This window comes from Dipteris shenzhenensis, chromosome 1, assembly GCF_047967505.1.
Source record: "Dipteris shenzhenensis isolate YYH24624 ecotype China chromosome 1, Dip_SZ_1.0, whole genome shotgun sequence".
NCBI classification, from domain to species: Eukaryota; Viridiplantae; Streptophyta; class Polypodiopsida; order Gleicheniales; family Dipteridaceae; genus Dipteris; species Dipteris shenzhenensis.
In genome coordinates, this window is record NC_141596.1 from 53369071 (window position 1) to 53391580 (window position 22510).

General features: G+C 40.8%; 1 protein-coding gene across 1 annotated transcript; it reads left to right on the forward strand.

Annotated features, from left to right (window-relative positions):
- The first annotated feature begins 2156 nt into the window (after window positions 1–2156).
- Window positions 2157–6656, forward strand: LOC147906028 (pentatricopeptide repeat-containing protein At3g09040, mitochondrial-like). Its single transcript, XM_087384095.1, has 4 exons — window positions 2157–2239; window positions 4283–5078; window positions 5214–5479; window positions 5579–6656. Exons 1-4 carry the CDS (start codon window positions 2157–2159, stop codon window positions 6654–6656), a joined length of 2223 nt encoding a protein of 740 aa, XP_087240221.1.
- Window positions 6657–22510: the final 15854 nt, after the last annotated feature.

The window sequence follows — 22510 nt, forward strand, 5'->3', positions numbered from 1 at the left end:
TAAAAAACTCCAAGCCTGAGATTAAAAACAGAGAGCAAGGTAAAGGGGGTTCAGGGGAGGGCAAGTTGAAATGGTTTCTAAAATCCATGGGCATTCTTTTGCGAGTGTAAATCCAAGTTTGATAAAAATGCAAACAGGGGCACAAATCTATTTAGCATGTGCCTAGCAAGGACTTCATTCATATGGGAGCAAGCCCATGATAAGTTTAATAAGCTATGGCTAACATATAGATGTGTCATTGATTGGGAGAATAATACTCCATCTAGGAAATTCTCTTACTTTTCTAGGGTTTTGTGGATGAGCACGAAGAAGAGGGCCTTACCCTTAATGACGTGGGCCTTAAAGTTCATAACATGATAAAAGATGTGTTTGGAAAATCGAGGGAAGTGGATTCTAGGGTGGTGGGTCTTGACACCTCGGTAGAAGGTGTTATCAACTCCCCATATCATTTGATCTTTCATCTTATTTTTAATATTGTTCATCCTAAAATGGAATGTTGTGTCAAATCTTATTGAAATATATTTAGATCCACCACATTCCCCCATTCATGGAAGAGAACAATCATGAAGAGTAGGCAAAATAGCTCTACATTGGCATTAATTATTTTGGATGCCTCCACTTTAGGGACCTTCGGAATTCATAGAAAGACAACATATGATCTTGAGCAATCAAAATCTCTGCAAGCCACTTGGGAAGGCCCAGAGGGGGAGAATAAATGCCTAAAAGGCCTCATAATAGCCCAAAAGAGTTCAATAGAGGGATAGCCTCCTCTGTTAAGTTAGTTGCCAATGCTTTGCTTAGGATTGTGGAATGGTTTATGAGCATCTATCTAACTCATTAGAATTTCTATGTTGTGATTTTGATCCCATTGGATTCCACTGCTATGGTGAACTTTTGAGCATCTAGTAACCTATTCCATCGGATTCCATTCTTGCATTGCCCTTGTGATTCTTGGTCAACAAAAAAGAAACTGAGAAAATATTTTTATAAGCATTAAATGGCAATGTATTATGATATTGTTTGTGACGAGTAATAATGTTTGCTCCATTTCATTCTTGTAGTATTGAAAAACGAGTCATGATTTTGCCACATAGTATCTTGTTCATGTGATTGTCCTACCCATTTCCATTTTGTATCAACTAGCTACTAGCTATGGAATTGTTATTGACTGTTGTTGAATCCATGTCAATCGGAGAGGATGGTGATGATGAGGAGAAGTGGCCCAACACTTATTGAATTTCAATAGTACGGCTCTCCAAGCTTTGGTGGACTTGCAAGGCCTTATCGATCCCGCTATAGGTTGATGGTAGATTCCATGGTCGAACCACTATGTTTTCTATGTCCATGCTGATGATAAGAGGTTTTTGAGTTTTGAACTTGTGAGTGCGATTGTTCACGACATTAAGCATCATGTTAAGTGATGATTTACAACAATAATGACGTCCTAATGGCCTATGGAATTTTGCTAGTTGCATCTTCCTCGTGAAGAAGAAAGTGGCCATGTGCATATTGAGGCTTGTGTCTACGATGAAATTTGTGCACTTGTCAGAGCAATATCATTCCACAACATCTAGGTTAGTAATGCAATTTGTCAGAGCCATTTGGCGATGATTGGTCTCCCAAATGTGTCTGGGTCCATTGACTGTACACATATACTTATTGAATGTATACATGTTGTTACTGAATCACCATCAAAGGAAGACATCGCCCATCGGTATGACAAACATAAGAACTTCATCATGATTTTGCAAGCGATAATGGATTTAAACATGAGATTCATAGACGTGAACATAGGATGGCCAGGATGCAACAATGACAAACGGGTGATTCAAAATACTAGTTTCTAGGGAAGTGTCAAGTTGTGGAGCAGCTGGTGGTTCTCATGTGAGAGAAGGATCCACATCTTTTAGGAGTACATAGTTCCAGATAGAGGTTTTCCACTACTTCCTTGGTTGTCGATCCCCTTAAGGAGTGATCAGGTTGGAGGAGCCCTGTAGCTTAGAGATTACAACTAACATTTGTCATCCAATTCCATTGTTATGGAAATAATTTTTGGACGATTAAATGCTTCATGGGGTATCCTTGCTTGGCCCATAAAGAATCCAAGTTTACACCATCTTCCATGGCTCATTCATACATGTTGCATCTTACACAACATGGCCCTTAACTATGATGATGATGGGGATAGTGAACATGAGGTCGATGTGAATGGTGGCCTGATTGAGAATTGTCTGGCTGGGTATGCTCGGAAGAAGGACATGCTAGAGGCAAGGAAACTTGAGACATGATGTTGTACCTGAAGACATTGGATCCAAATCATTGAGGGTATATTGTCCTTCATCCAGTGGCTTGTTGAGCTTTGTTTTAGTGTTACTATTATTTTGATTGAATAAAACCAAACATTTCACTTTTATTTTTTAATTCGTAAAGGGGATAACCTTAAATTTGATGAGAAAGGGGAGTCATATGTGCCAAGGCCCTAAGTTGCCATCTTAACATCGCATCACAAAACATACAATTGCAGTTCTTGAGCTTCTAGCCCAAGGCTAAAACCCTTGCCTTGCTTTGGGAGGCCATGGGTTCAAGTCTCAATGGACACCTAACATGTGTTGCAAGTTATGTGGACACGTGTAGGCCGCCATGCCCATACGATAGGTCTTTCATTAAAAATCGCACAAGGCTTCATGTTGTCCACCTTGACTTACACCAATCACCTGATGGCTTCCACGCTCTGTATGCCTTCAACCACAACCATTGAGCTCCCGAAGGACATGACTTCGACATCAAACCTCTATGGACATGATGTTTTGAATGATGCATGACGAACATGTTGTGCCTAACTTTGTTGGTGGTCTTGATAAATTGCTTGGTTAATTGGTAATTATTTCGAGGGGGATCTATCCGTATAATGAGTGATGGGTGTGTTATAAAGACATCGCTTGGTGGTAATTCCCTAAATTCAACAAAGCAAATATTAAATTGAAACACATATTTTGTTTTATATGTTTAAATTCGATAAAGCCAAGATTAAATCAAAACACATATTTTTATATTTACGGTAGGCAGCCTAGAAGGAAGTTTTCCTTTTCTAAGCCCTCGTTAAGCCATGTGTCGTGATTATAGGCGTTGATCTTTATCAAGATCCAAGGGTTTGAAATGTGTTTTTTAGAAAAGAAATTCTTTTGTGAGCTCTCCTTAAGCCACATGTACAATTTTAGGCCCTTGATTTTAGATTGATCTGAAGGACTAAAACACTCCTTCCAAATTTGACCCAAAAGCATACTTTTTAATTCATTCTTCCCGCAAATCTATTATATAAGGAGGGAGAAAATTGCATGTTTTCTTTCTAGATTGTGTAATTGTTGGACAAAGCTCATGACCTTGCTACTGAAACTCCAATTGGATAATAGTGAGAATTCAAGTTCAATTTGGAGTTAGAGCCATGACGGAAAGGCTGCCTATCGCAACTTTATTAAGTATGTATCATGACTTTGAGCTCGCCCCACAAGGGGAAACACCAAGCGAACCGAGGGGGAAGACATTATCCTATTGGCACATAGGGGGAAGATAGTATCCTATTGGCAGGCACAATCATGCAGACAAGTTGCCGGGTGTCATCCGATAATATTCATGCACGTGGATAACAGAGGGCAAGCTTGTCTAGCGCACGGCCCAAATGCATTCCATGCACGACGGAGTCCGTAAACACCCTTAGAATTGTGGAATCAAGGGACAGCTTAGTCTGCCCAACATATGCACACCAACGAAGAGTTTAATCTGCACCTCCAGCATAGCACTCCCAGTAACGGGCTTTAACATCAATGGAAACAATCTCATTTCATGGAAATGTCCACTCTGATCGGAGGAAGCAATTCCAATTGCACTGTGGTGCAGCTCAGCACGGTATCCCGTCTGAAGTTCTATCAGTGGGTCTCAAGTCGATCAGCAGGAATAGGGCAGAATTAAGGACGGAGAGAAGCCTTAGAATGAGCCGGCATGCACTGAATACTCTGAACCATGATCCTGGGGCACAGCAGAGGAAAAACAGGGTGCGCCCAGGGCATTCTGATTGAAAAAGATCTCTGCTACCCCTTCCTGAAGTAGACAAGTTTTTTGTATACAATTCACTAACGCAATATTCTTCTTTGTCTTGGTGCTTGCAACTCCATGCCATCTACTTTTTTTGTTTAAGTTAGTTCTCGATTGTGTCGCCTACGAGAGCTATTGAATTTTATTTCATTTAAGATACTTCTGTGCTTGGGTCTTCCTTTATTATGGGCAGGCTCTCTGTCTGCAGTCATTCCCTCGTTGCAGGCAGGCTGAATGAGGTCAAGAAAATTCATAACCATACTGTGGGACGTTTAAATGATTTTCCACAGTATAAGGAAAACAAATCGATGCATCTGTATGTGAAGCGTGGGAGCTTGGTGGATGCTCGCCATGTGTTTGAAAACATGTCAATGCGTGACGTAGTATCATGGAACATTATGATCTTGGGGTATGCCAAGCAGGAAGAGGGTGCACTGGCTTTGGATTTGTATGCACGGATGCAACAGGAGGGTTTCCAACCGAGTGCTCGAACCTTTGTTGGTGTATTGAAGGCTTGCAGTAGCTTTCTTGTACTGGAAGAGGGGAAGGCAGGTGATGCGGATTCTGTGAAGATAGGATGCTTGGAGAAAGGTAGAGCCATCCACTCTCAAGTAGTAAAGGCTGGCTTTGAATCAGATGTGTTTGTTGGAACAACCTTGGTGGACATGAATGCAAAATGTGGCAGCATGGAGGATGCACGCTGTGTCTTTGATGAGCTGCCTCATCGTAATGTAGTCACCTGGAATGCCATGATCCTGGGTTATAGCAAAGAAGAAGAGGGTGCTCTGGCTTGGCAATTGTATGTACAGATGCAAGAGGAAGGTGTCATACCGGATCACCGTACCTTTGTGGGTGCATTGAAGGCCTGCAGTAGCCTAGTAGAAGTGGAAGATGTGAAGCAAGTTAATGGGAAACGTGCAAAATCAAGATTTCTGAAGAAAGGAAGAGCCATCCACTTCCAAGTATTAAAATGTGGCTTTGAGTCAGATGTATTTGTGGGAACCACCTTGGTAGATATGTACGTAAAATGTGGGAGCATGGAGGATGCCCGACATGTCTTTGACAAATCTTCTCATCATGATGTGGTTTCCTGGACAACCATGATTATGGGGTATAGCAAGCAGGAAGAGGGCGCACTGGCTTTGGAACTGTTTGGACGGATGAAACATGAAGGTGTCACACCAGATCATCGAACCTTTGTTGTTGCATTAAAGGCTTGCAGTAGTCTGGTAGCACTGGACGAGGGGAAGCAAGTTGATGAAAACTTTACCAAAATAGGAGGCCTGAAGAAAGGTAGAGCCATTCACTCCCAAGTTTTAAAGATTGGCATAGAGTCGAATAAGAGTGGCTTTGACTCAAATGTATTTGTGGGAAACACTTTGGTGGATATGTATATGAAATGTGGGAGCATGGAGGATGCACAGTGTGTCTTTAACAGGTTGCCTTATCATACTTTGGTGTCCTGGAATGCCATGATCCTGGGATATAGCAAGCATGAAGAGGGTGGACAGGCTTTGGAATGGTATGCTCGGATGCAACAGGAGGGTGTCACACCCGATCATCGAACTTTTGTTGGTGTATTGAAGGCTTGCGGTAGTTTGGCAGAACTGGAACTGGGTAAGGAATTTGATGGGAAAGTTGTGAAGACAGGCTACCTGGACAAAGTTAGAGCCATTCATTCCAAAATAGTAAAAAGTGACTTTGAGACAGACATATCCGTGGGAACCACCTTGATAGAAATGTATGCGAAATGTAGGAGCATGAATGATGCACGGTGTGTCTATGACAAGTTGCCATATCGCGATGAGGTTACGTGGGCTACCATGATCTTGGGTTATGCCGAGGAAGAAGAAAATGAGGAGGCTTTTAGAATCTATGCAGAAATGCAAGAGCAAGGTCTGACATCTGACAGCTGGGCCTTTGTTGCCATCCTAAAAGCTTGTAGCAACACAGCAGCCTTAGAAAGTGGAAAAGAAATCCATTCTCAGATTTGCAGGATTGGACTCGAGACTGTTACAATTGTGGCGAGCAGTCTTATCGACATGTATGCTAAATGCGGAAGCATGGGTAATGCCCGAAAGGTGTTTGAAGCATTGTCCACTAGGGATGTTGTAACATGGAGTTCATTGATCGCAGGATATGCCTGCCAGGGACAGAATGAATGTGTGTTTCATTTATTTGAGAGATTGAGCCAAGAAGGCATACTGCCAGATGGGGTCACATTCCTTAGTGTTCTCACAGCATGCAGTCATGTGGGTCTAGTGGACAAGGGCCGGAAATACTTTCAGGCTATGACCGAACAGTATGGTTTTATCCCCACAATGGATCACTATATTTGCATGGTTGATCTCCTTGGACGTGCAGGCCAAGTGCATCAAGCAGTGGCAATGGTGGAGAAGATGCCTTTCAAACCGAATCTTGTTGTATGGTTGACCGTGTTGGCTGCTTGTCGAACGTGGAAGAATGTAGAGGTTGGAAGGCATGCCTTTGAAAATGTAGTGAGATTAGATGCAAACCATCCTGCAGCGTATGTCTTGATGTCAAATATATATGCAGAGAGTACATAAAAGATGCAGGTTATATGTGGAACTCTCAAGCATACAAGATGCCAGGAAATTTCATGAGATTAGATGCAAACCATCCTGCAGGGTATGTCTTGATTTCAAACATATATGCATAGAGTTCATGAGATGCAGGTTATAAAAGGAACACTCAAGCATGCATGATTCCAGGAAATTTCATGAGATTATAGATGCAAGCCATCCTGCAGCATTCAATCGTATATGCAAGTCTATGCTAAGATCCAGGTATTGAAAAGAATGCCCAAAGATGCAAGAAGTCAGGAAGAGATAGTGGATTGATTTTTGTGGAATCGTGCATATGATTATGGTCAGTATAGGAGGCATCCTTGGACCATTGAGATATCAATGGAGGAGCAAGATCCATGCCTGATTAGACTGTGCTCCATATGAAATAAAGTGATGATGGATATGAAGATGCAATGTTTAGGCAACACTGAGAAGCTGTGTACCGTTTGTGCCGCAATTGATAGATTCAAGGGGATAGCCATACAGGCAAAAATTGCGATGATTTACCAAGGCTACTGCTCGCATACGATGGTCAAACACACAAAGATTATTACAAAGATTCAAGTCATATTCTTAATAGGTCTCCCCAACATGAAAACTTTCTTAAATGTATTAATTAGTGGAAAGGGAGGCTCATTGCTTCTTGCTTCACTGCTTCGCTGCTGCTGATCCCTGCCAGGCATAGCTGCAGACTGCAATTTTGATTTGTGCTAATCTAGCTTGAAGCGTTGGTGGTAACTCATCCATCAGTCGGCGCATGGGCTTGTTTACAGCGCATTCTCCTGATTGCAAAAAGTGGAGCCCTGTGGACTATACTCAAGTTCCTCAATCTATGCAAAGTGCATACAGTCACTTGGCATGATTTATCCGCGGCAGTAACTCCCAGGTCTAATCGCAGCAGTCCAATTGCATCCTTGTGACATGGATCCATGGCAGCAACTCCGAGGACTAAATCTCAGCAGTCAGTACTCCCTTCTTGTGCTTATGCTCCAGCTTATGCCATCTTAGAGGCAAATTGCCTCCAACTTATTCATCTTACAAGCAAATTGCCTCCGACTTGGGATCCATTTGTTTATGGTACTGTTTGAAAGAAGCGTCCCTGACTGCAAAAAGTGAGCTTTGTTTAATCTGATGAATCAAACATTCTTTTCCTACTATTTTATACTACACTAATAATTCTCCTCCTACTTCAGGGGATACATAATTGGGGGATTGGGGTGCAATTTTGTGATAAATGATGGGACAAAACTGAGGTTCACAAAGCTAATCCTCATTCACAAATAAAGCTATTTTGTGTTGATGGTCTGATTTGCTCACTTTCCTTTGGTTAACTTATGGGTGCTCAGTGTTTTGTGCTCGTGAACCCTTAACCCAACCCATGCAATATGCATGCTGTTGTAGTCCATGGTGAGCTATGCGTGCAAATGTACTTTGGTGTGATGTAGAAGGACGTCAACGGAAACAACTTGGAGGTCGGGGTTGCTATTGAAAGGGAAACCGTATGGTGACGGGGGGTTGAGCGTAGAAAATAAATAGAGAACAATATAGACAAAATGGAAGCAAACCACACATGTATTGTATTAAGGAAAGACTTTGTTTACAATGAAGCCGCCTCCGCTTGAACTGAGCACTCAGCTATGCAAGCTCCTAACCTAGCAAGCCACAGAGAGGTCACACAACTCGTGAACCACCAACTTGCTCTCTGTTACAATGTTTTACTACTAAGTCTTACTGCAATCAACTTCTATTTCTAACAATCGCGGTTTGTTGAACCGCTGCTCATCATTGGTTTGCTGCCCTTAGCTTTAAGATGACGGCTCTGAACAAATATGGAGAGAGGTGAGGAGAAGAGTGGAGATGAGGAGAGAGGGCACAGCTAGAGAGCACACCACAAATGACTAACTGTACACTATATTAGTTGTAAGTAATCAATATATACATCTCTTTTAGGGTTAGGGTTAGGGCTTCTAACCCTTGTGCCTTTTTAGCACTCTATGTATTAGTGCTATGCAACACGTTATGTTGAGATGAATCCTCAACACCTTCCCTCAAGATCAACATCATGAAGTAGGCCTTCCCTCATGATGATGATTTTGGGGAATCGAAGAAGGGCTGAGCATTATATTTCATCACACTCCCTTAATGGGAATGTTCTTCCTTTGTGTCAAATCAAGAGCTTGTTGGTGCTTCTCGAAAAGCTATTTTCCAAGTGGTTTGGTAAAGATATCTGCAACATTCTCTTTGCTATTACAATGCTGCAGTGTGATGTCACCAAGAAACACTCTTTCTCTGATGAAGTGCTCTCTGACATCAATGTGCTTTGTTGTCTTGGAGTAGTGTATTGGATTCTTGGCCAATGCTTGAGCCGATTGATTATCACAGTATGTTGTTGTTGGCTTTGATTTATCAAAGTAATTTGTTTATGACAATAGTCTTCAGAGCCATATAGCCTCACATGCACATGTTGTGAGTGCCCTGTGCCCTATATTCTACTGCCGTTGAAGACAAAGAGAAAGTTGGTGTTTGCTTGATAACCATGATATTGCACCTTTACTAAGGAAATATGGATATCCTTGTGTGAATCTCCTGGTCTCATGATCTCCTGCATAGTCACTATCACATTATCCATGCAACCTTGGATGACTTTCTCTGTACTCTATTCCAAACTGTCTTGTACCTCTGATGTACCTTAAGACTCTTTTGGATGCATTTTAGTGACGGATTTGCTATAAACTGTGCTATTGAACTTATTGCATAACAAATATCTGGTCTTGTGATAGTCAGATATATAATTGATCCAATGAGTTGCCGATAGGACCTATCATTGACAGTAGGCTTGTTTGGTCAGGTTCAAACTTTGTTTTAATGGGAGTGGCTGCAACCTTTCAATCTTCCATATGAAACTTCTTCAGAAGACTGTCAGCATATTTTAGGTGACTCATGAAGGTGCTGTCTGAGTCTCTCCAGAACTCAATTCCAAGACGATAGTGCATAAGTCCAAGATCTTTCATGTCGAACTGTACAGATAATTCTTGTTTCAGCTTGCTGATGAAGCTATCATTACTTCCTGTCACAATCAAATCATCTACATGCAAAAGTGCAATATTGATGTCTTCCCCTTGAACTTTGTAGTAGAGAGTATGATTTGCATTGGACTTCATGTATCCCATATTAGCATAATACTTTTTGATTCTGTTGTACTAACTTTTAGGTGCTTGCTTTAAGTTGTAGAGACTTTTCTTGACATGGCAAACTGGATTCTCTTTCCCTGGTTCAACATACCTTGCTAGTTATTGCATGTAGACTTCCTCGCCTAGGTAACCATTGAGAACATCATTCTTGACATCTAGTTGGTACACATTCCATCTGTTGAGTGTCGCTAGTGATATCAAAAACCATATGGAGTCCATCTTTGTTACTAGAGCATAAGTGTTATCATAGTCTTGGCCATATTGTTGTGCAAAACCTTTGGCTTTGTATCTTTCAATGCTTCCATCTGGATTGTACTTCACTTTGTAAATCCATTTTTTTGCTAGGTGGAAGGTCACATAATTCCCAAGTGTTGTTTTTGTACAAAGCTTCCATTTCTTCATTCATAGCAGTTTGCTATTCTGGCTTGTCAGCTGCATCTTCAAAGTACATTGGCTCTTCTTTGGCCATGATGGTAGTCATAAGAGGATAATTGGTAGTTTCAACTTAAATTGCTTTGTCTTTCTGAGCATCTATCAATCTGGCTGGTGGTTTACTTTCCCTAGTAGACCGTCTGAGTTGCTGTTGGTGCTTATGGTAATTCTTGCTCTTCTTCATCAATCTTTTCTATAGATGACTGAGTAATTAGTGTGTCTATTTCCTTTGTATTGATTTTTTACCATTCCGATTCTTCATAAAAAAGTCAATCTCTGGATATAATGACCTTTCGGTTGATGGGATCATACGGATTTTATGCTTTGCTTTCTTCATTGTAGCCAATCATGATGCATTTATGTGACTTAACATTCAACTTTTTACGATGATTGTCATGTATGTGGGCATATGCTATGCAACCAAATATGCGGAGATGCCCAATGCGTGGCTTTGTTGGAGAAACCATCTCAACATCATGTGTTAGATATGTGCATAGCGCTAACCCAATAGAGTGCTATAAAGGAAAGGATTAGATGCCCTAACCCTAACCCTAAAAGGGTTTGTATATATTCTATATTTTCAACTAAATCTAGTGTACAGTTAGTCATTTGTTGTATGCTCTCTAGCTATGCCCTCTCTCCTTATCTCCACTCTTCTCCTCTCCCCTCTTCATGTTTTGTCATGGTATTAGAGCATCCTTGTCTTCTGCTGAGACATGGTGTGAGAGATTGAAAGATTGAGAGTTCTCTTAAGTGTTCTTCGTGAGAGTCCACTTCCAGTGAGAGATCTTCATCCTTTCTTTGAGGGTAGTTTTTCGTCATTTGAGGGAAAAAAATTTCCGTCCATAATTTCGTTCATTAAGAGTCCTTTGTGGGAATTCCAATCTGTCTTGATTTCGCTTATTGAGAGAGAATTCTCTTCTTCTTGCTTGAATGATCAGAGAGAAAAAGAGCGAGAGTCCTTCATAGTGATCTAAGAGAGTTGAGAGAAGTTCATCTCTATTCAAGAGAGTTCTTTGAGTGTTCCTTACTTAATTTGTTGAGAGCTTTCGAAGCTCAAGAGAAAGACCCTCTTCTAAACTATGAAGAGAGGTGGCCAACCCCCTCCTCTACTCAACAACTAAGCAACAAACATAAGGCAACCTCTAAGTCGGTGACAATAGCTACGACTCAAAGGCAACGAGGCAATAAGCAGATTTGAAGGACATCTCAACCCATCTGCAGCATGGGCAATTCTCACAGCCCATCCACCATTATCTACAGCCAGCCAAGCTATCAGCCATCGCTCCAAACAATCCACGCAACTTCTCTGCACATGGATGGATGCTCTCGGCACTCAGCTTCTCTCCTTGAAATCTATCGGCAACTCTACAAGGCGCAACACCCTAGCGTTGGCGATCAACTACGACCTCCTAGAGCAAGGTGGCTCCTACAAAGTCCATGCATGCACTGCAAGTTTCGACTAAGGCAACCTCTAAACCTCCAACAACATGCTTAAATGAGCTCCACAGCTCACGGTTGATAGGCCAACCTCAATTGGGTGCACTAACAAACAACCTCCTTGATTACGTGATGAATAGCCTCCTTCATCAAATGATGACTCCTCTAACGAATTGCCTCACCAACTACCATCTCAACCTAGGAGCACCACATATGGCTTCCAACAGCTCCTACCCATCGGATCTCCAACTTCGTCCAACGACCTACGAGTTCCAACTACAGGTGCAACGAGCTACACATGGGCACCGACCTCCAACTATGAATGCCCAAGCCGCTCAGCTTCTATCATCCCAATTGGCCTCACCAAGCTTCACGACAAACTTCTAGCTCACCAATGGTATCCTATGGGCCAACAATGCAAACACCTGTGCGTAATGCATCTTCTCTGTTGACGAAATCTTTCATAGATTTTGTTAGGAATCTCATAGATTTTGACGACGCTTGAACCTTGAGTGGTAGCCGTTTTGCCACATGGCACCCTACTTGCAAGAGCAGGTATTCCTTATCTGCCATGTCGGCAGACCCTTATCTGACACGTCATTCTGCAGGCCAACTACCATATTATCATCGACCACTGTGTAGCAGTCACCTGCCACATCAGCCTGCATAGTTAGTGCCACATCATCAGATGATTCAGGTACCACATCACTTGGCCACGTCACTCCATGTCATCTGTGCCACATCAGCACATCCATGCCATCAAGTTGACTAGTCAAAGTGCCATGTCATCTGCCATGTGGCATTGACCCTAGTTACCCCTGTACAGGCACACTGTACAGGCACACTGTGCACACTGCTGCATGTGCACACTCTTCACACCTTAGCAGTGCCCCATAGGCATACCCATACATGTGACCCTGAGTGCCATATCATCATTACCACCCTTTTTGCCCCTCCACCTAGATCAAGCCATATCTCTTGATCCATAAAGAATTTGAGGGTGCTTTAAGAAGAAAAAATGCTCAATTTTTTATGCTCTATGCGTTGTCACATCACCAGCACATTTTGGCTCAAGTATCACACTTTTAAGCCTTAGCAACAAATCCACTTCTTGCACGCACATTAGCCTCTACATCAACACATCTGACCCAACACCTAAAGCGAACAAAGAAAATGAATTATTTGCTGCTTTTTCATTGCTTGACGGTTAGTCTAGTCGTAGATCAGAGTACATTAGATCATCCATAGCAGAGAGAACTCCAAAGTAGCCAATTGAAGCCATGCCGAAAAATTTCCTACTCTGTGTTAGTCCCTACGCTCACATGCGGTTTCACATCATCACATTTCTTGAAACTCGACGTTCCATAGTTTAGTGATCAGAATTCAGAGTGTTTAGAGCCATTGACCAATTGATCCGAGGGTAGATTGCACATTTGTTCATTTTACACACACATGCCATCATTGGAGAGCCTTATAGGCTATTTTCTGGCATTGTGCACATTGTTTCAAGCTTGTAAAGCCTCTTGGCTATTCTCGGCATCATTTGCCACAAGTCTTGTAACAAATTGGGTTATATATTACAGTTCTATCTTCACCGTGACAATTCAAATTTCACTTGATACAGTCAGTGTATTGCAGTTGATCTAGACAGTGATTTTTCACAATAGATTGAGTACATTTCTTGCACCATGTCTATGACTAGCAACCTCAATTTGGAGGCATCTGTTAAGCTACACAACTCCAATTACGGCACATGCAAATACCGAATGGAGACCATTCTTGTACTTCAAGACAAGGGAGTATGTTGATGGGTCTCACTAGCAGCAGCGGGATCTACAAAGGGATCTATAGCTAGACCTATTGCACCAACAATGACCGCACCTATAGTAGATCCTACCATTGCTCGAGCACAGGCAGAATGGGACAAGAAAAACAAATATGCATATCATTTGATCAAGCATAATGTGCAAACTGCTTGATGAATCAAAGCCAACAACAATATACTGTGATAATCAATTGGGTTAAGCGTTGGCCAAGAATCCAATATATCAATCTAGGACAAAGCACATTGATGTCAGAGAGAGCACTTCATCAGAGAAAGAGTGTTACTTGGTGACATCACAGTGCAATGTTAAGATAGCAAAGAAAATATTGCAGACATCTTTACCAAACCACTTGGCAAAGAGCCTTTTGAGAAGGATCGACAAGCTCTTGGTTTGACACAGAGGAAGGGCATTCCCATTGAAGGGTGTGATGGAATGTAATGCTCAGTCCTTCGTCGATTCCCCAGAATCATCATCTTGAGGGAAGCCCTACTTCATGATGTTGATCTTGAGGGAAGGTGTTGAGAAACCATCTCAACATCATGTGTTAGATATGTGCATAGCACTAACCCAATAGAGTGCTATTATAAAGAAAAGAAGTAGATGCTCTATCCCTAACCCTAACCCTAACCCTAACCCTAAAAGGGTTTGTATATATTCTATATTCTAAAAGAATTAGATGCCCTAACCCTATTCCTAAAAGGGTTTGTATATATTCTATATTTTCAACTAAATCTAGAGTATAGTTAGTCATTTGTGGTGTGCTCTATAGCTGTGTCCTCTCTCCTCATCTCCACTCTCCTCCTCTCCCCTCTTTATATTTTGTTAGGCTTGTGTCTAGTGAATGCTTCATAAGGTGTCATACCCTGAATCGGTTTGGTCAGAAGCCAATTAAGCAAGTAGTTTGCAGTGGTAATTGCTTCTATCCAATACTGATTCGGAAGATTCTTCTCACAGAGCATTGCTCTAGCACTATTTGCTAAAGTACCATTCTTCCTTTCAGCTCTTGCATCTATTGAGGAGTATCTACACATGTGAATTGTCTTCGAATGCCATTAATTTTGCAAAAGTTCATGAAAGATGAAGACATGTATTCACCTCCTCTGTCTGATCTCATGACTTTGATCTTCTCCCTATCTGGTTCTCTACCATGGCTTTGAATTCTTGAAACTTGGAAAATACTTCAGATTTCTCTTTCAAAGAGTAGACCCAACAATATCTGCTATAGTCGTCGATGATAGTCACGTAGTAAAGTGAACCATTGATGTTGTGGGTCTGTGCATAACCCCATATATCTGTGTATATTAAGTCAAGAATACCTCGTGCGTGAGAGGTGCTTCTCCCAAAATTGGTTCTCTTTTGTTTATTGAAGCAACATTCTTCGTAAACTTTTCCATGAGATTGTAGTTTTGGAATTCCAATTGCCATATTCTAATTTTTGGGCTGTATCAAAAGCATTTGAAATTGACATGTCCATATCTCTTGTGCCATATTGTGGAAAGTGTAATCTGTTGCAATTGAGATGACATGGCATCCAAATTTGGAATTGGAGCTAGCATTATAAATAAGTGTCCTTCCTTGACTGCTTTTCCTTATATCATCTAGATTTGTCTCTGATACTGCATTCATCTCCATTGAAGATGACTCGATACTTGTGTTCCATCATTTGCCCAATTGATAAGAGGTTCTTGTGCTGAACTTTAGAACATAGAGTACATCTTTCACTAGTCCTTTCATACCGGTGATATTGTTGAATTGGATTCGGTGTGTTATTTATAGTGTAGGTAACATTCTTTTGTTCTTTGAGTGATTTCATCTCTGTGAACGATTCCTGATGCTTCACCATATGAGATGATGCGCCGCTATTAATATACCAAGGATCTTAATCTTCTTGAATGATGATAACTGCATTCCCCTTTTGAATTGCACTCAATGTCAAGATACACTGTATCAGTCTTCTACATATCCTCACTTGCAAGAAACATATTCTGAGGTTCATTGGCATAATGATTGTGACTTGAATGTCATGAAAAACCAAAACTGCAATGGTTTTGAATGACCCACTAATGCCTCTTTTCCTTCACATGAGTATCCCTTTGCAAATGTTTTGAAATCAAGAACCTCTTGAATTACAAATGGGGATGGACAAGAGGTTTGGCATTCATTGAAAGATCACATTAGATGAGGAAATGTGAAAGTACAACTTGTTCTTAGTTTCTCCAAGAATCTACTAAACAATGCATCGATGTCCTCATGTGTATATCCCACCATCAAGAACCCTAGTTGGATCATTTGAAAGACTCCACGTGCAACAAGCAGGGATAAGAATGCAAACAAGTATCTATTTTAATTCTCAAAACCACAATTGTCTACTTGTAAGAGTAGTACTCGTAGAAGTTGCCTATACCCTTTACTGGATGAAGTTATCCTTGAGCTTGTTGTAGCTTGAATGCGATATTTATTTAGTTCTCCTGTCGAAAGTCCATCTTCATGCATGTGGTAGTCTAATGCATCTCTAGACATCAATGTAGAGAATAAATCTTGACTTCTGCTATCGTGCTTGTTTGAAAGATCACCATACATGTGCTTGTCTAACCTCTCAAGGTTTTGTAAACATAGTGACAATGAACCAATAGTGAAATTAGGGTCATTCTTCCAATACTATAAAGAGAAGTTTCCATATGCCAATTGCCCATGTCCCATGAGTGAGCATCCCTATTAAGGCTACAGGAAGTTGCATGATACGATTCAATGATTTTGGTATAGGTTGTAGCCTTGGTATGCAAGTCTTCACTTGATCCATCTTGTCATCATGAATGATGCAAAGATTTTGCTTTGGGTCCAACTCTAAAAGACAACCTCCATGCATAATATAGACTTCTACAAGACATTTGCTGCAAACTGTGTGCTCGTCTCTTTAGCAACAACCGTTCTCTCTCACTTTCTATCTTTGTTCTTTCTAGCTTCATTTTAACTTTAGAGCAAGTGTTGCACTTGGAGAATGTGCTTGTCTTTGATAGACTAAGTTGTTTGAATACAGTTCTCCATAATCTGTTGAATGTTGACCTTGACAAAGGCTTGTACTTTAACCTATCCATTGTTTTGTTGACTTCTCAGCAAATATCCACTTGCTTATATATGGACGGGATGACCATTTGTGTCTCACATTCCCCTGTCATCATCATACGACTTTTATGGGGCATTTTATCTGGAATATACTTAACAAACAATTGAATCACGACTTTCCCAACCTCCACATGCCTCATTCTATTTCATATTATCTCCTTATTTCCACGCATAGCATTTCACACTCCAAGATCATATTGATTCTTATACCTATATAAGGTTGTCTTTGGAATTCCTTGTATTGTGTACCAAGCCTTGCAACAAACATTCATGTTTCCTATAAAGAACGTCAATCCACTTGTATGCCCCTCAACCCTCTTGGATGGTTGTAGGTTGTTGTAAATGTGATTCACGCGATCAGCAAAACATTGGTCATTAAAAACCATTTCTCGATTAGCAACTTGACATCAACATCCTTTACAACAATCAATAGTTGCAACCCTTTGGATAGCCTTGGGGGTAGTCTTCATGGCCAACCATGTTTCACTTTCATTCTTTTCCTTCTTTTTCCTATTTATCATCTTATATGGACGTTTCTTTTTGAGATGTTTGATGTTTGCCCCATGTAAGTCATCAGTAGAAAAGAAAAACTGTGCAATATTGCCCTCATTTTCAGAAGGTTCCCTTAGCAACAACTTACTCCCATCCTCGAATGTAACTTGTTCAATTGGCCATTTTAGCAACTTTACCTGAAGACCATCATCTATAGATTGATTACTAGCACCATCTTGCATAATCACTTGAGAAGTGGCTATCCCCAGGTGATCATCCCCTAATTCTTTAGAATCAATTGCTTCATATGGATGCACAAGAAGTATGTAACCCTCCCCTAACTTTGTTTCTAAATGTTGTGACCATAAGAATACTTTTCTCCCCACCCAGTCATCTCTACTTTCCATTTGTCCTTTCTCTAGTATCATCTTACAAGCATGTCCTTGCATAGACCCTTAAACAAGAAACATGATAAAAACATCAGCCATTGAAGCTAACCACTTGTCATAAGAAATTGTTTATACATAATCCAATCTAAGAGTATGCGCATGCCCACACACTTGAAAGTTGTGTCACAACATTTGATATATGTGTGCTAGTGCCCGAGGTTGCCTTTGATAAGGGTTGTATTGCATTAGAGTGCCAATGCACAATACTACCAAGTGTCTCTTTGACATAAGATGCACCCATGTTAGGGTATGGAAGCTCAACATCAAAAGTTGTACAATAGACATCAATAGAAACTGATATCACCCCATTCCCTAATGGTTGGAAGTGGCAAGAACCATTTGGAGCAATTGAAATAATTGTCCCCTCTGCTACCTTCAATCCATCCTTTAGTAGAACAACTTTGCATTCTAGCTCATATTGTGCCATGCCTATGTTTGACAATACCCCAATTCAGACAACGGTTACTTTTTAAAACACACACACTCTCTCTCTCTCTCTCTCTCTCTCTCTCTCTCTGTGGCTTAGTGTGTCAATTTGAGTAAGTGGATTTGACCAATGTGTGTGCCTATGAGTGGTAGTGTGTGTGTCTTGCATTAAAATCACATGGTGGCACGTGCACACGTGTGCGTGCATGTACACACACACACACAGATATGAAATGGACCTTGGGTCGATATGAGAAGTAGGGCATCAAATGCAATCACCAGGCTTTGCAAATCGACCTTAGGTCAATTTGATGATCACTCTCTCTCTCTCTCTCTCACACACACACACACACACACACACACACAAACACTTACTATCCCTTCCTCCATTAGTTCGGTCATACCCACAGTCCATTCATTTCCCTCGCATTTCCCACACACTTCCTACACTTTCCTCTCTTTTGGTTAGACCCTGGCCCCCTTGTCTCTCTCTCTCTTTCTCTCTCTCTCTCTCTCTCTCTCTCTCTCTCTCTCTCTCTCTCTCTCTTTCATGTTTTTTCTTATATCTTCCTTAATTTCTTTTAAATTTTTTAGTTTCCTTTATTTTCCCTACTTCTCTTTGGTTTCCCTAATTTTCCTTATGTATTCTCCCTTCTACTAACATTTTATCTCCATTTTTTTCTATTTTTTCAAAAAAAAATTACCTACCTCAATTTTTAAAATTTTTTGTTAATTTTTTTGCTTTCTCCCCTCACTTTCCTTGTTTACTAACTTTTCCTAATCCCTTATTTTCTTATTTTATTTACTGTTCAAATTTATTTTTAATTTTTAATTTTTACCTTCCTATTTAATACCCTCTTTTCCAAATTTCCCATTTCCCCCTATTTTTCCTATTATTCCTAATTTTTTCTAATTTTGTTTAATTTTCTTCCTAAATTCCTTAAATTTTTTTCTAAATATTTCCTTTTTCCTTTGATTTTTTCTTATTTTAGTCTAAATTCTTGTTTCTCATTTAATGTCTTTCCTAATTTCCTCTACTTTTTATTAATACTTCTCCTTTCTCAAGACTACCAAATTTTCGTAAAGTTTTTCCTTTTAGTTCCTATTTCTCCCTAATTATTTTCTAATTTCTCTCCTAAATGATTCCCCTATTTTTTCCTAATCATTTCCTTTTTCTCTCTAATTTTTTCTAACGTTTTCTAAAAATTCCCCCTTTCCTATATCTTTAAGTTTATTCCCTGTATTAAGCTCCATAAATTTATTCTTTTATTTAAAAATAATTTTCTTTAATTTTTTATTTTACTTAGCTCCTTTTATTTCATTTTAGATTTCCTTTTCCTAAATTTTCTAATAATTATTGTTAGAAACCTATTTTATTGGTTCTATTATGCCTAGTCCCTACCCGCTATAGCACTTACTACCCTACTTACCCCCCACTCCTCGATATCTGCATGACCTCCATCATTACAAGGTGTGTGCTGCCCCATTTTTCTCGGGTCTCACCCTCCTCTCCTACCCAACCATCCTGAGTGCTCTCACCTCTCCCTATTTAAACCCCCTCTACCAAGTACCCCCTCACTTACTCTAAGTTTGCCCACTACCTAGCGCCCACTACCCATGTAGCCTTGATTTCATACGTGTGCTCCTTTCCTCTCTTGAAACAGCTACTGTAGTGCGAGCCCACGCCCTACTTCATTGCACGCACTGTCCTAAGGCCTTCTATAAGATTCTTGTAGTACCCCGTAGTATGCTCCCCTACTTTATGACACTATAGGCCAACTCTGCTCTGTGGCTTGCAGTCTACTACCCACGCTCTAGCCCACTCTGCAAGACACACACATCGTAGCCATTCGGTACCTTTTGTAACCATGCAATTCCTTCGTCTTGACTGTGACGAGCCACGGTGCCTTTTTCATCTACCTTGAATACCCCGTGCATCGTCGACTCTCAGATCCTTTTTAGTCCCTCTCATATTACATTCTTTATTAAACACCCCCCCTTCTCCCTTTAGAAACGTTTAGAAAAACCACCCTTCCCCATTAATTTTATTTACCATTTTCAGTTAGCTTCGTTTTTTGAATTTAACTTAAGTTTCCCACTACTCTATTTACATGTGTGTTGATTAAATCTCCTACTAGTCTATTTACATTTGTTCCATCCTACCTTACTTCCTTGGTTTCTAGTATAGATTTTTTCCTCTCACTAAGGTTATTTTCTACACTACCCTTTTCTTTTTTCAAAATTTTTGGGATTAATTCTCACACACTATCTCTCTTACAACCCCCTTTTTTTCTGTCCATTCTAAATCTGACTTTTCCTATTTAATTACTTCTATATCCCTATACACTTACTCACTCTAACCCCTTTTAAGCCTTCAACAAAACCTTTAAACCTTTTCTTCTCTCAAAAAAATTTCCCCAATTTTTTTCTTTTCCTTTATTTCTCCTTCCCCCGTAATTTTTCATCCTCCCCCCCACCATTGCTCTCTCTTTCTACATCTTTATACTTCTCCCCTCATGAAAACTCACTTGTTTTTCCCCCCCCCTTCCAATTTTTTTTCTCTTCCCTGACTCTTTACACCCAACCACCAAACCTTTTTTTTCATCTAGCTTGTTAAGTACGTGGTTAAGCGTTTATTTTTATTGTGACCCTGATAACAAGGGAGGGTTGTGTATGACACCTATCTTCCCAAATAAGTTTAAAATTGGTTCTTGCCATTTTTCTTGTTGGATGGTGGTAGGTAGGCAGACTCCCCTCTTCAATAAAAGTGATGCTTGCCAAGACCTATCCAAGCTCAACTTCCATACAGTTTCCACAGTCTTTTCTACAAAAGTGCCCACTGCTAGTTTTCTTTATAAATCAGGGTTTCACGAACTTGTACAAACTTTTCCATTAATTAGTCCTATTTCATTGTCTAGCTTCGCTCTTTTGTCTTTTCACTATGCAAAGGGGTGTTGTAAAGTCTTCCACACACACACACACACACACACACACACACTCATGCCTCCTAAAAGATCTAGCCTAATGAAAGGTCATGGATCCACCTAGGCAAAATGAGGGAGGCCCCTTAAGAGAGGAAAGTATAGCATTCCCTTAAATTGACCAAAGAACCAACAATTAACCATTGGTAAATACCACTTAGAGTAATTGAAAACTTCCCCCTAGGAGGACTATGGCAAAGGAAGAAGGGGGCCGCCAATGAGAATACGCCAATGAAGATGAGCTTATGGGATATGCCTGATTAAAATTCACCAAGGGATAAAGACTTGTCTAGCATAGAGCAATGGATTAATGCACACCCCCACAGGGGCATATTCCCCAAATTACCTTGGAAAATAGATGAGACCTCATGTGTACAGAAATTTGAGAAAAGAAAACGAAAGAGGCATGAGATAGCCCCCTAGTTGAGGACAAAATACTGCAACTACAAGACAAGATATATGTGTATATAAAATATACCCTGTGCCCTAGATCATTGGACTAGACGAGGTATGGGAGGCATGGGCCATTGAGAGCTGGGGCACAAAAAGCTATGAAATGGAGAGATTAATGACGGCACCTCCCCCAACGTAGATAAGCACTAGGGAACTTTGGATTCTCTGGGCCTTCCCAACACCCCCACATACTAGCTCTACAGCACAGAGGGATATCACCTCAGGTAGAGGACTAGCCAGAGAGCCTTCGGCTCAACGGAATGAAAGGTGAAAAGATCTCGAAGATCTAATTATGATCGAAAGTGCAAACATGGGATGTGAAAGGCCCACTGCCCCAAAGAATGGTGACATTAAAAGGTCCCTAAACTCGAGCCACACAACAGCATCGTGAGTGGGATGAGGACATAAGTGGACATTCAACACACTATTTCCTGCCTCTCTCAATAGTTGGAAAAGCGCTCGGAATCCAAAGCCCCATTAAGCTCAACACTGGTGTGACAACCACAGTAAGGGAGTACCAACAGGCCTGAGAAGGATCCAAAGGACCTTGTGTGGAGTGCCATCAGTAGGTTCTCAACTTGACTCTCGAGGAAGGGTGAATGATTAGAGCAAGGAGGCTCCAACGGGCACTTACACAAAACCACCTGGAGGTGTCAGTCGTTGCGAGCTAGCAGCAGGCTCCTGATCTTGGGAGAGACCGAGGAACAATGCCAGTGAACCAATTCCTTACAACCTAGCAAGAAAATGGAGACTACAGAGGTGAGTCATCTGAGGCTAGCTTACCAGATTGTCATCCATGCCTCCTCTCATGCCATGCTATGCTCTCGCTCCCTCAGGATGCATAACCTTCACTGAGGGCTGAAAGGATCTCAGAGAGATAGCAAGGGGAGCATACTCCCACAATCATCCCCTGGAATATGTTCATATGGAGAGAGAATTATAAGAGGACATGATGGCAGTAGCCATAGAGTAGTAAGCTCTTCAAAATAAGGTAGATTCCAATCATGAGGTGGAGTAGGA

Coding starts and splice junctions, on each gene's coding strand:
- LOC147906028 (XM_087384095.1), top strand. CDS start 2,157: ATGGCCCTTAACTATGATGATGATGGGGATAGTGAACATGAGGTCGAT. Junction 5,079..5,213: donor AATGTGGCTTTGAGTCAGAT/GTATTTGTGGGA, acceptor TATAGCAAGCAG/GAAGAGGGCGCACTGGCTTT. Junction 5,480..5,578: donor GGAAACACTTTGGTGGATAT/GTATATGAAATG, acceptor CCTGGGATATAG/CAAGCATGAAGAGGGTGGAC.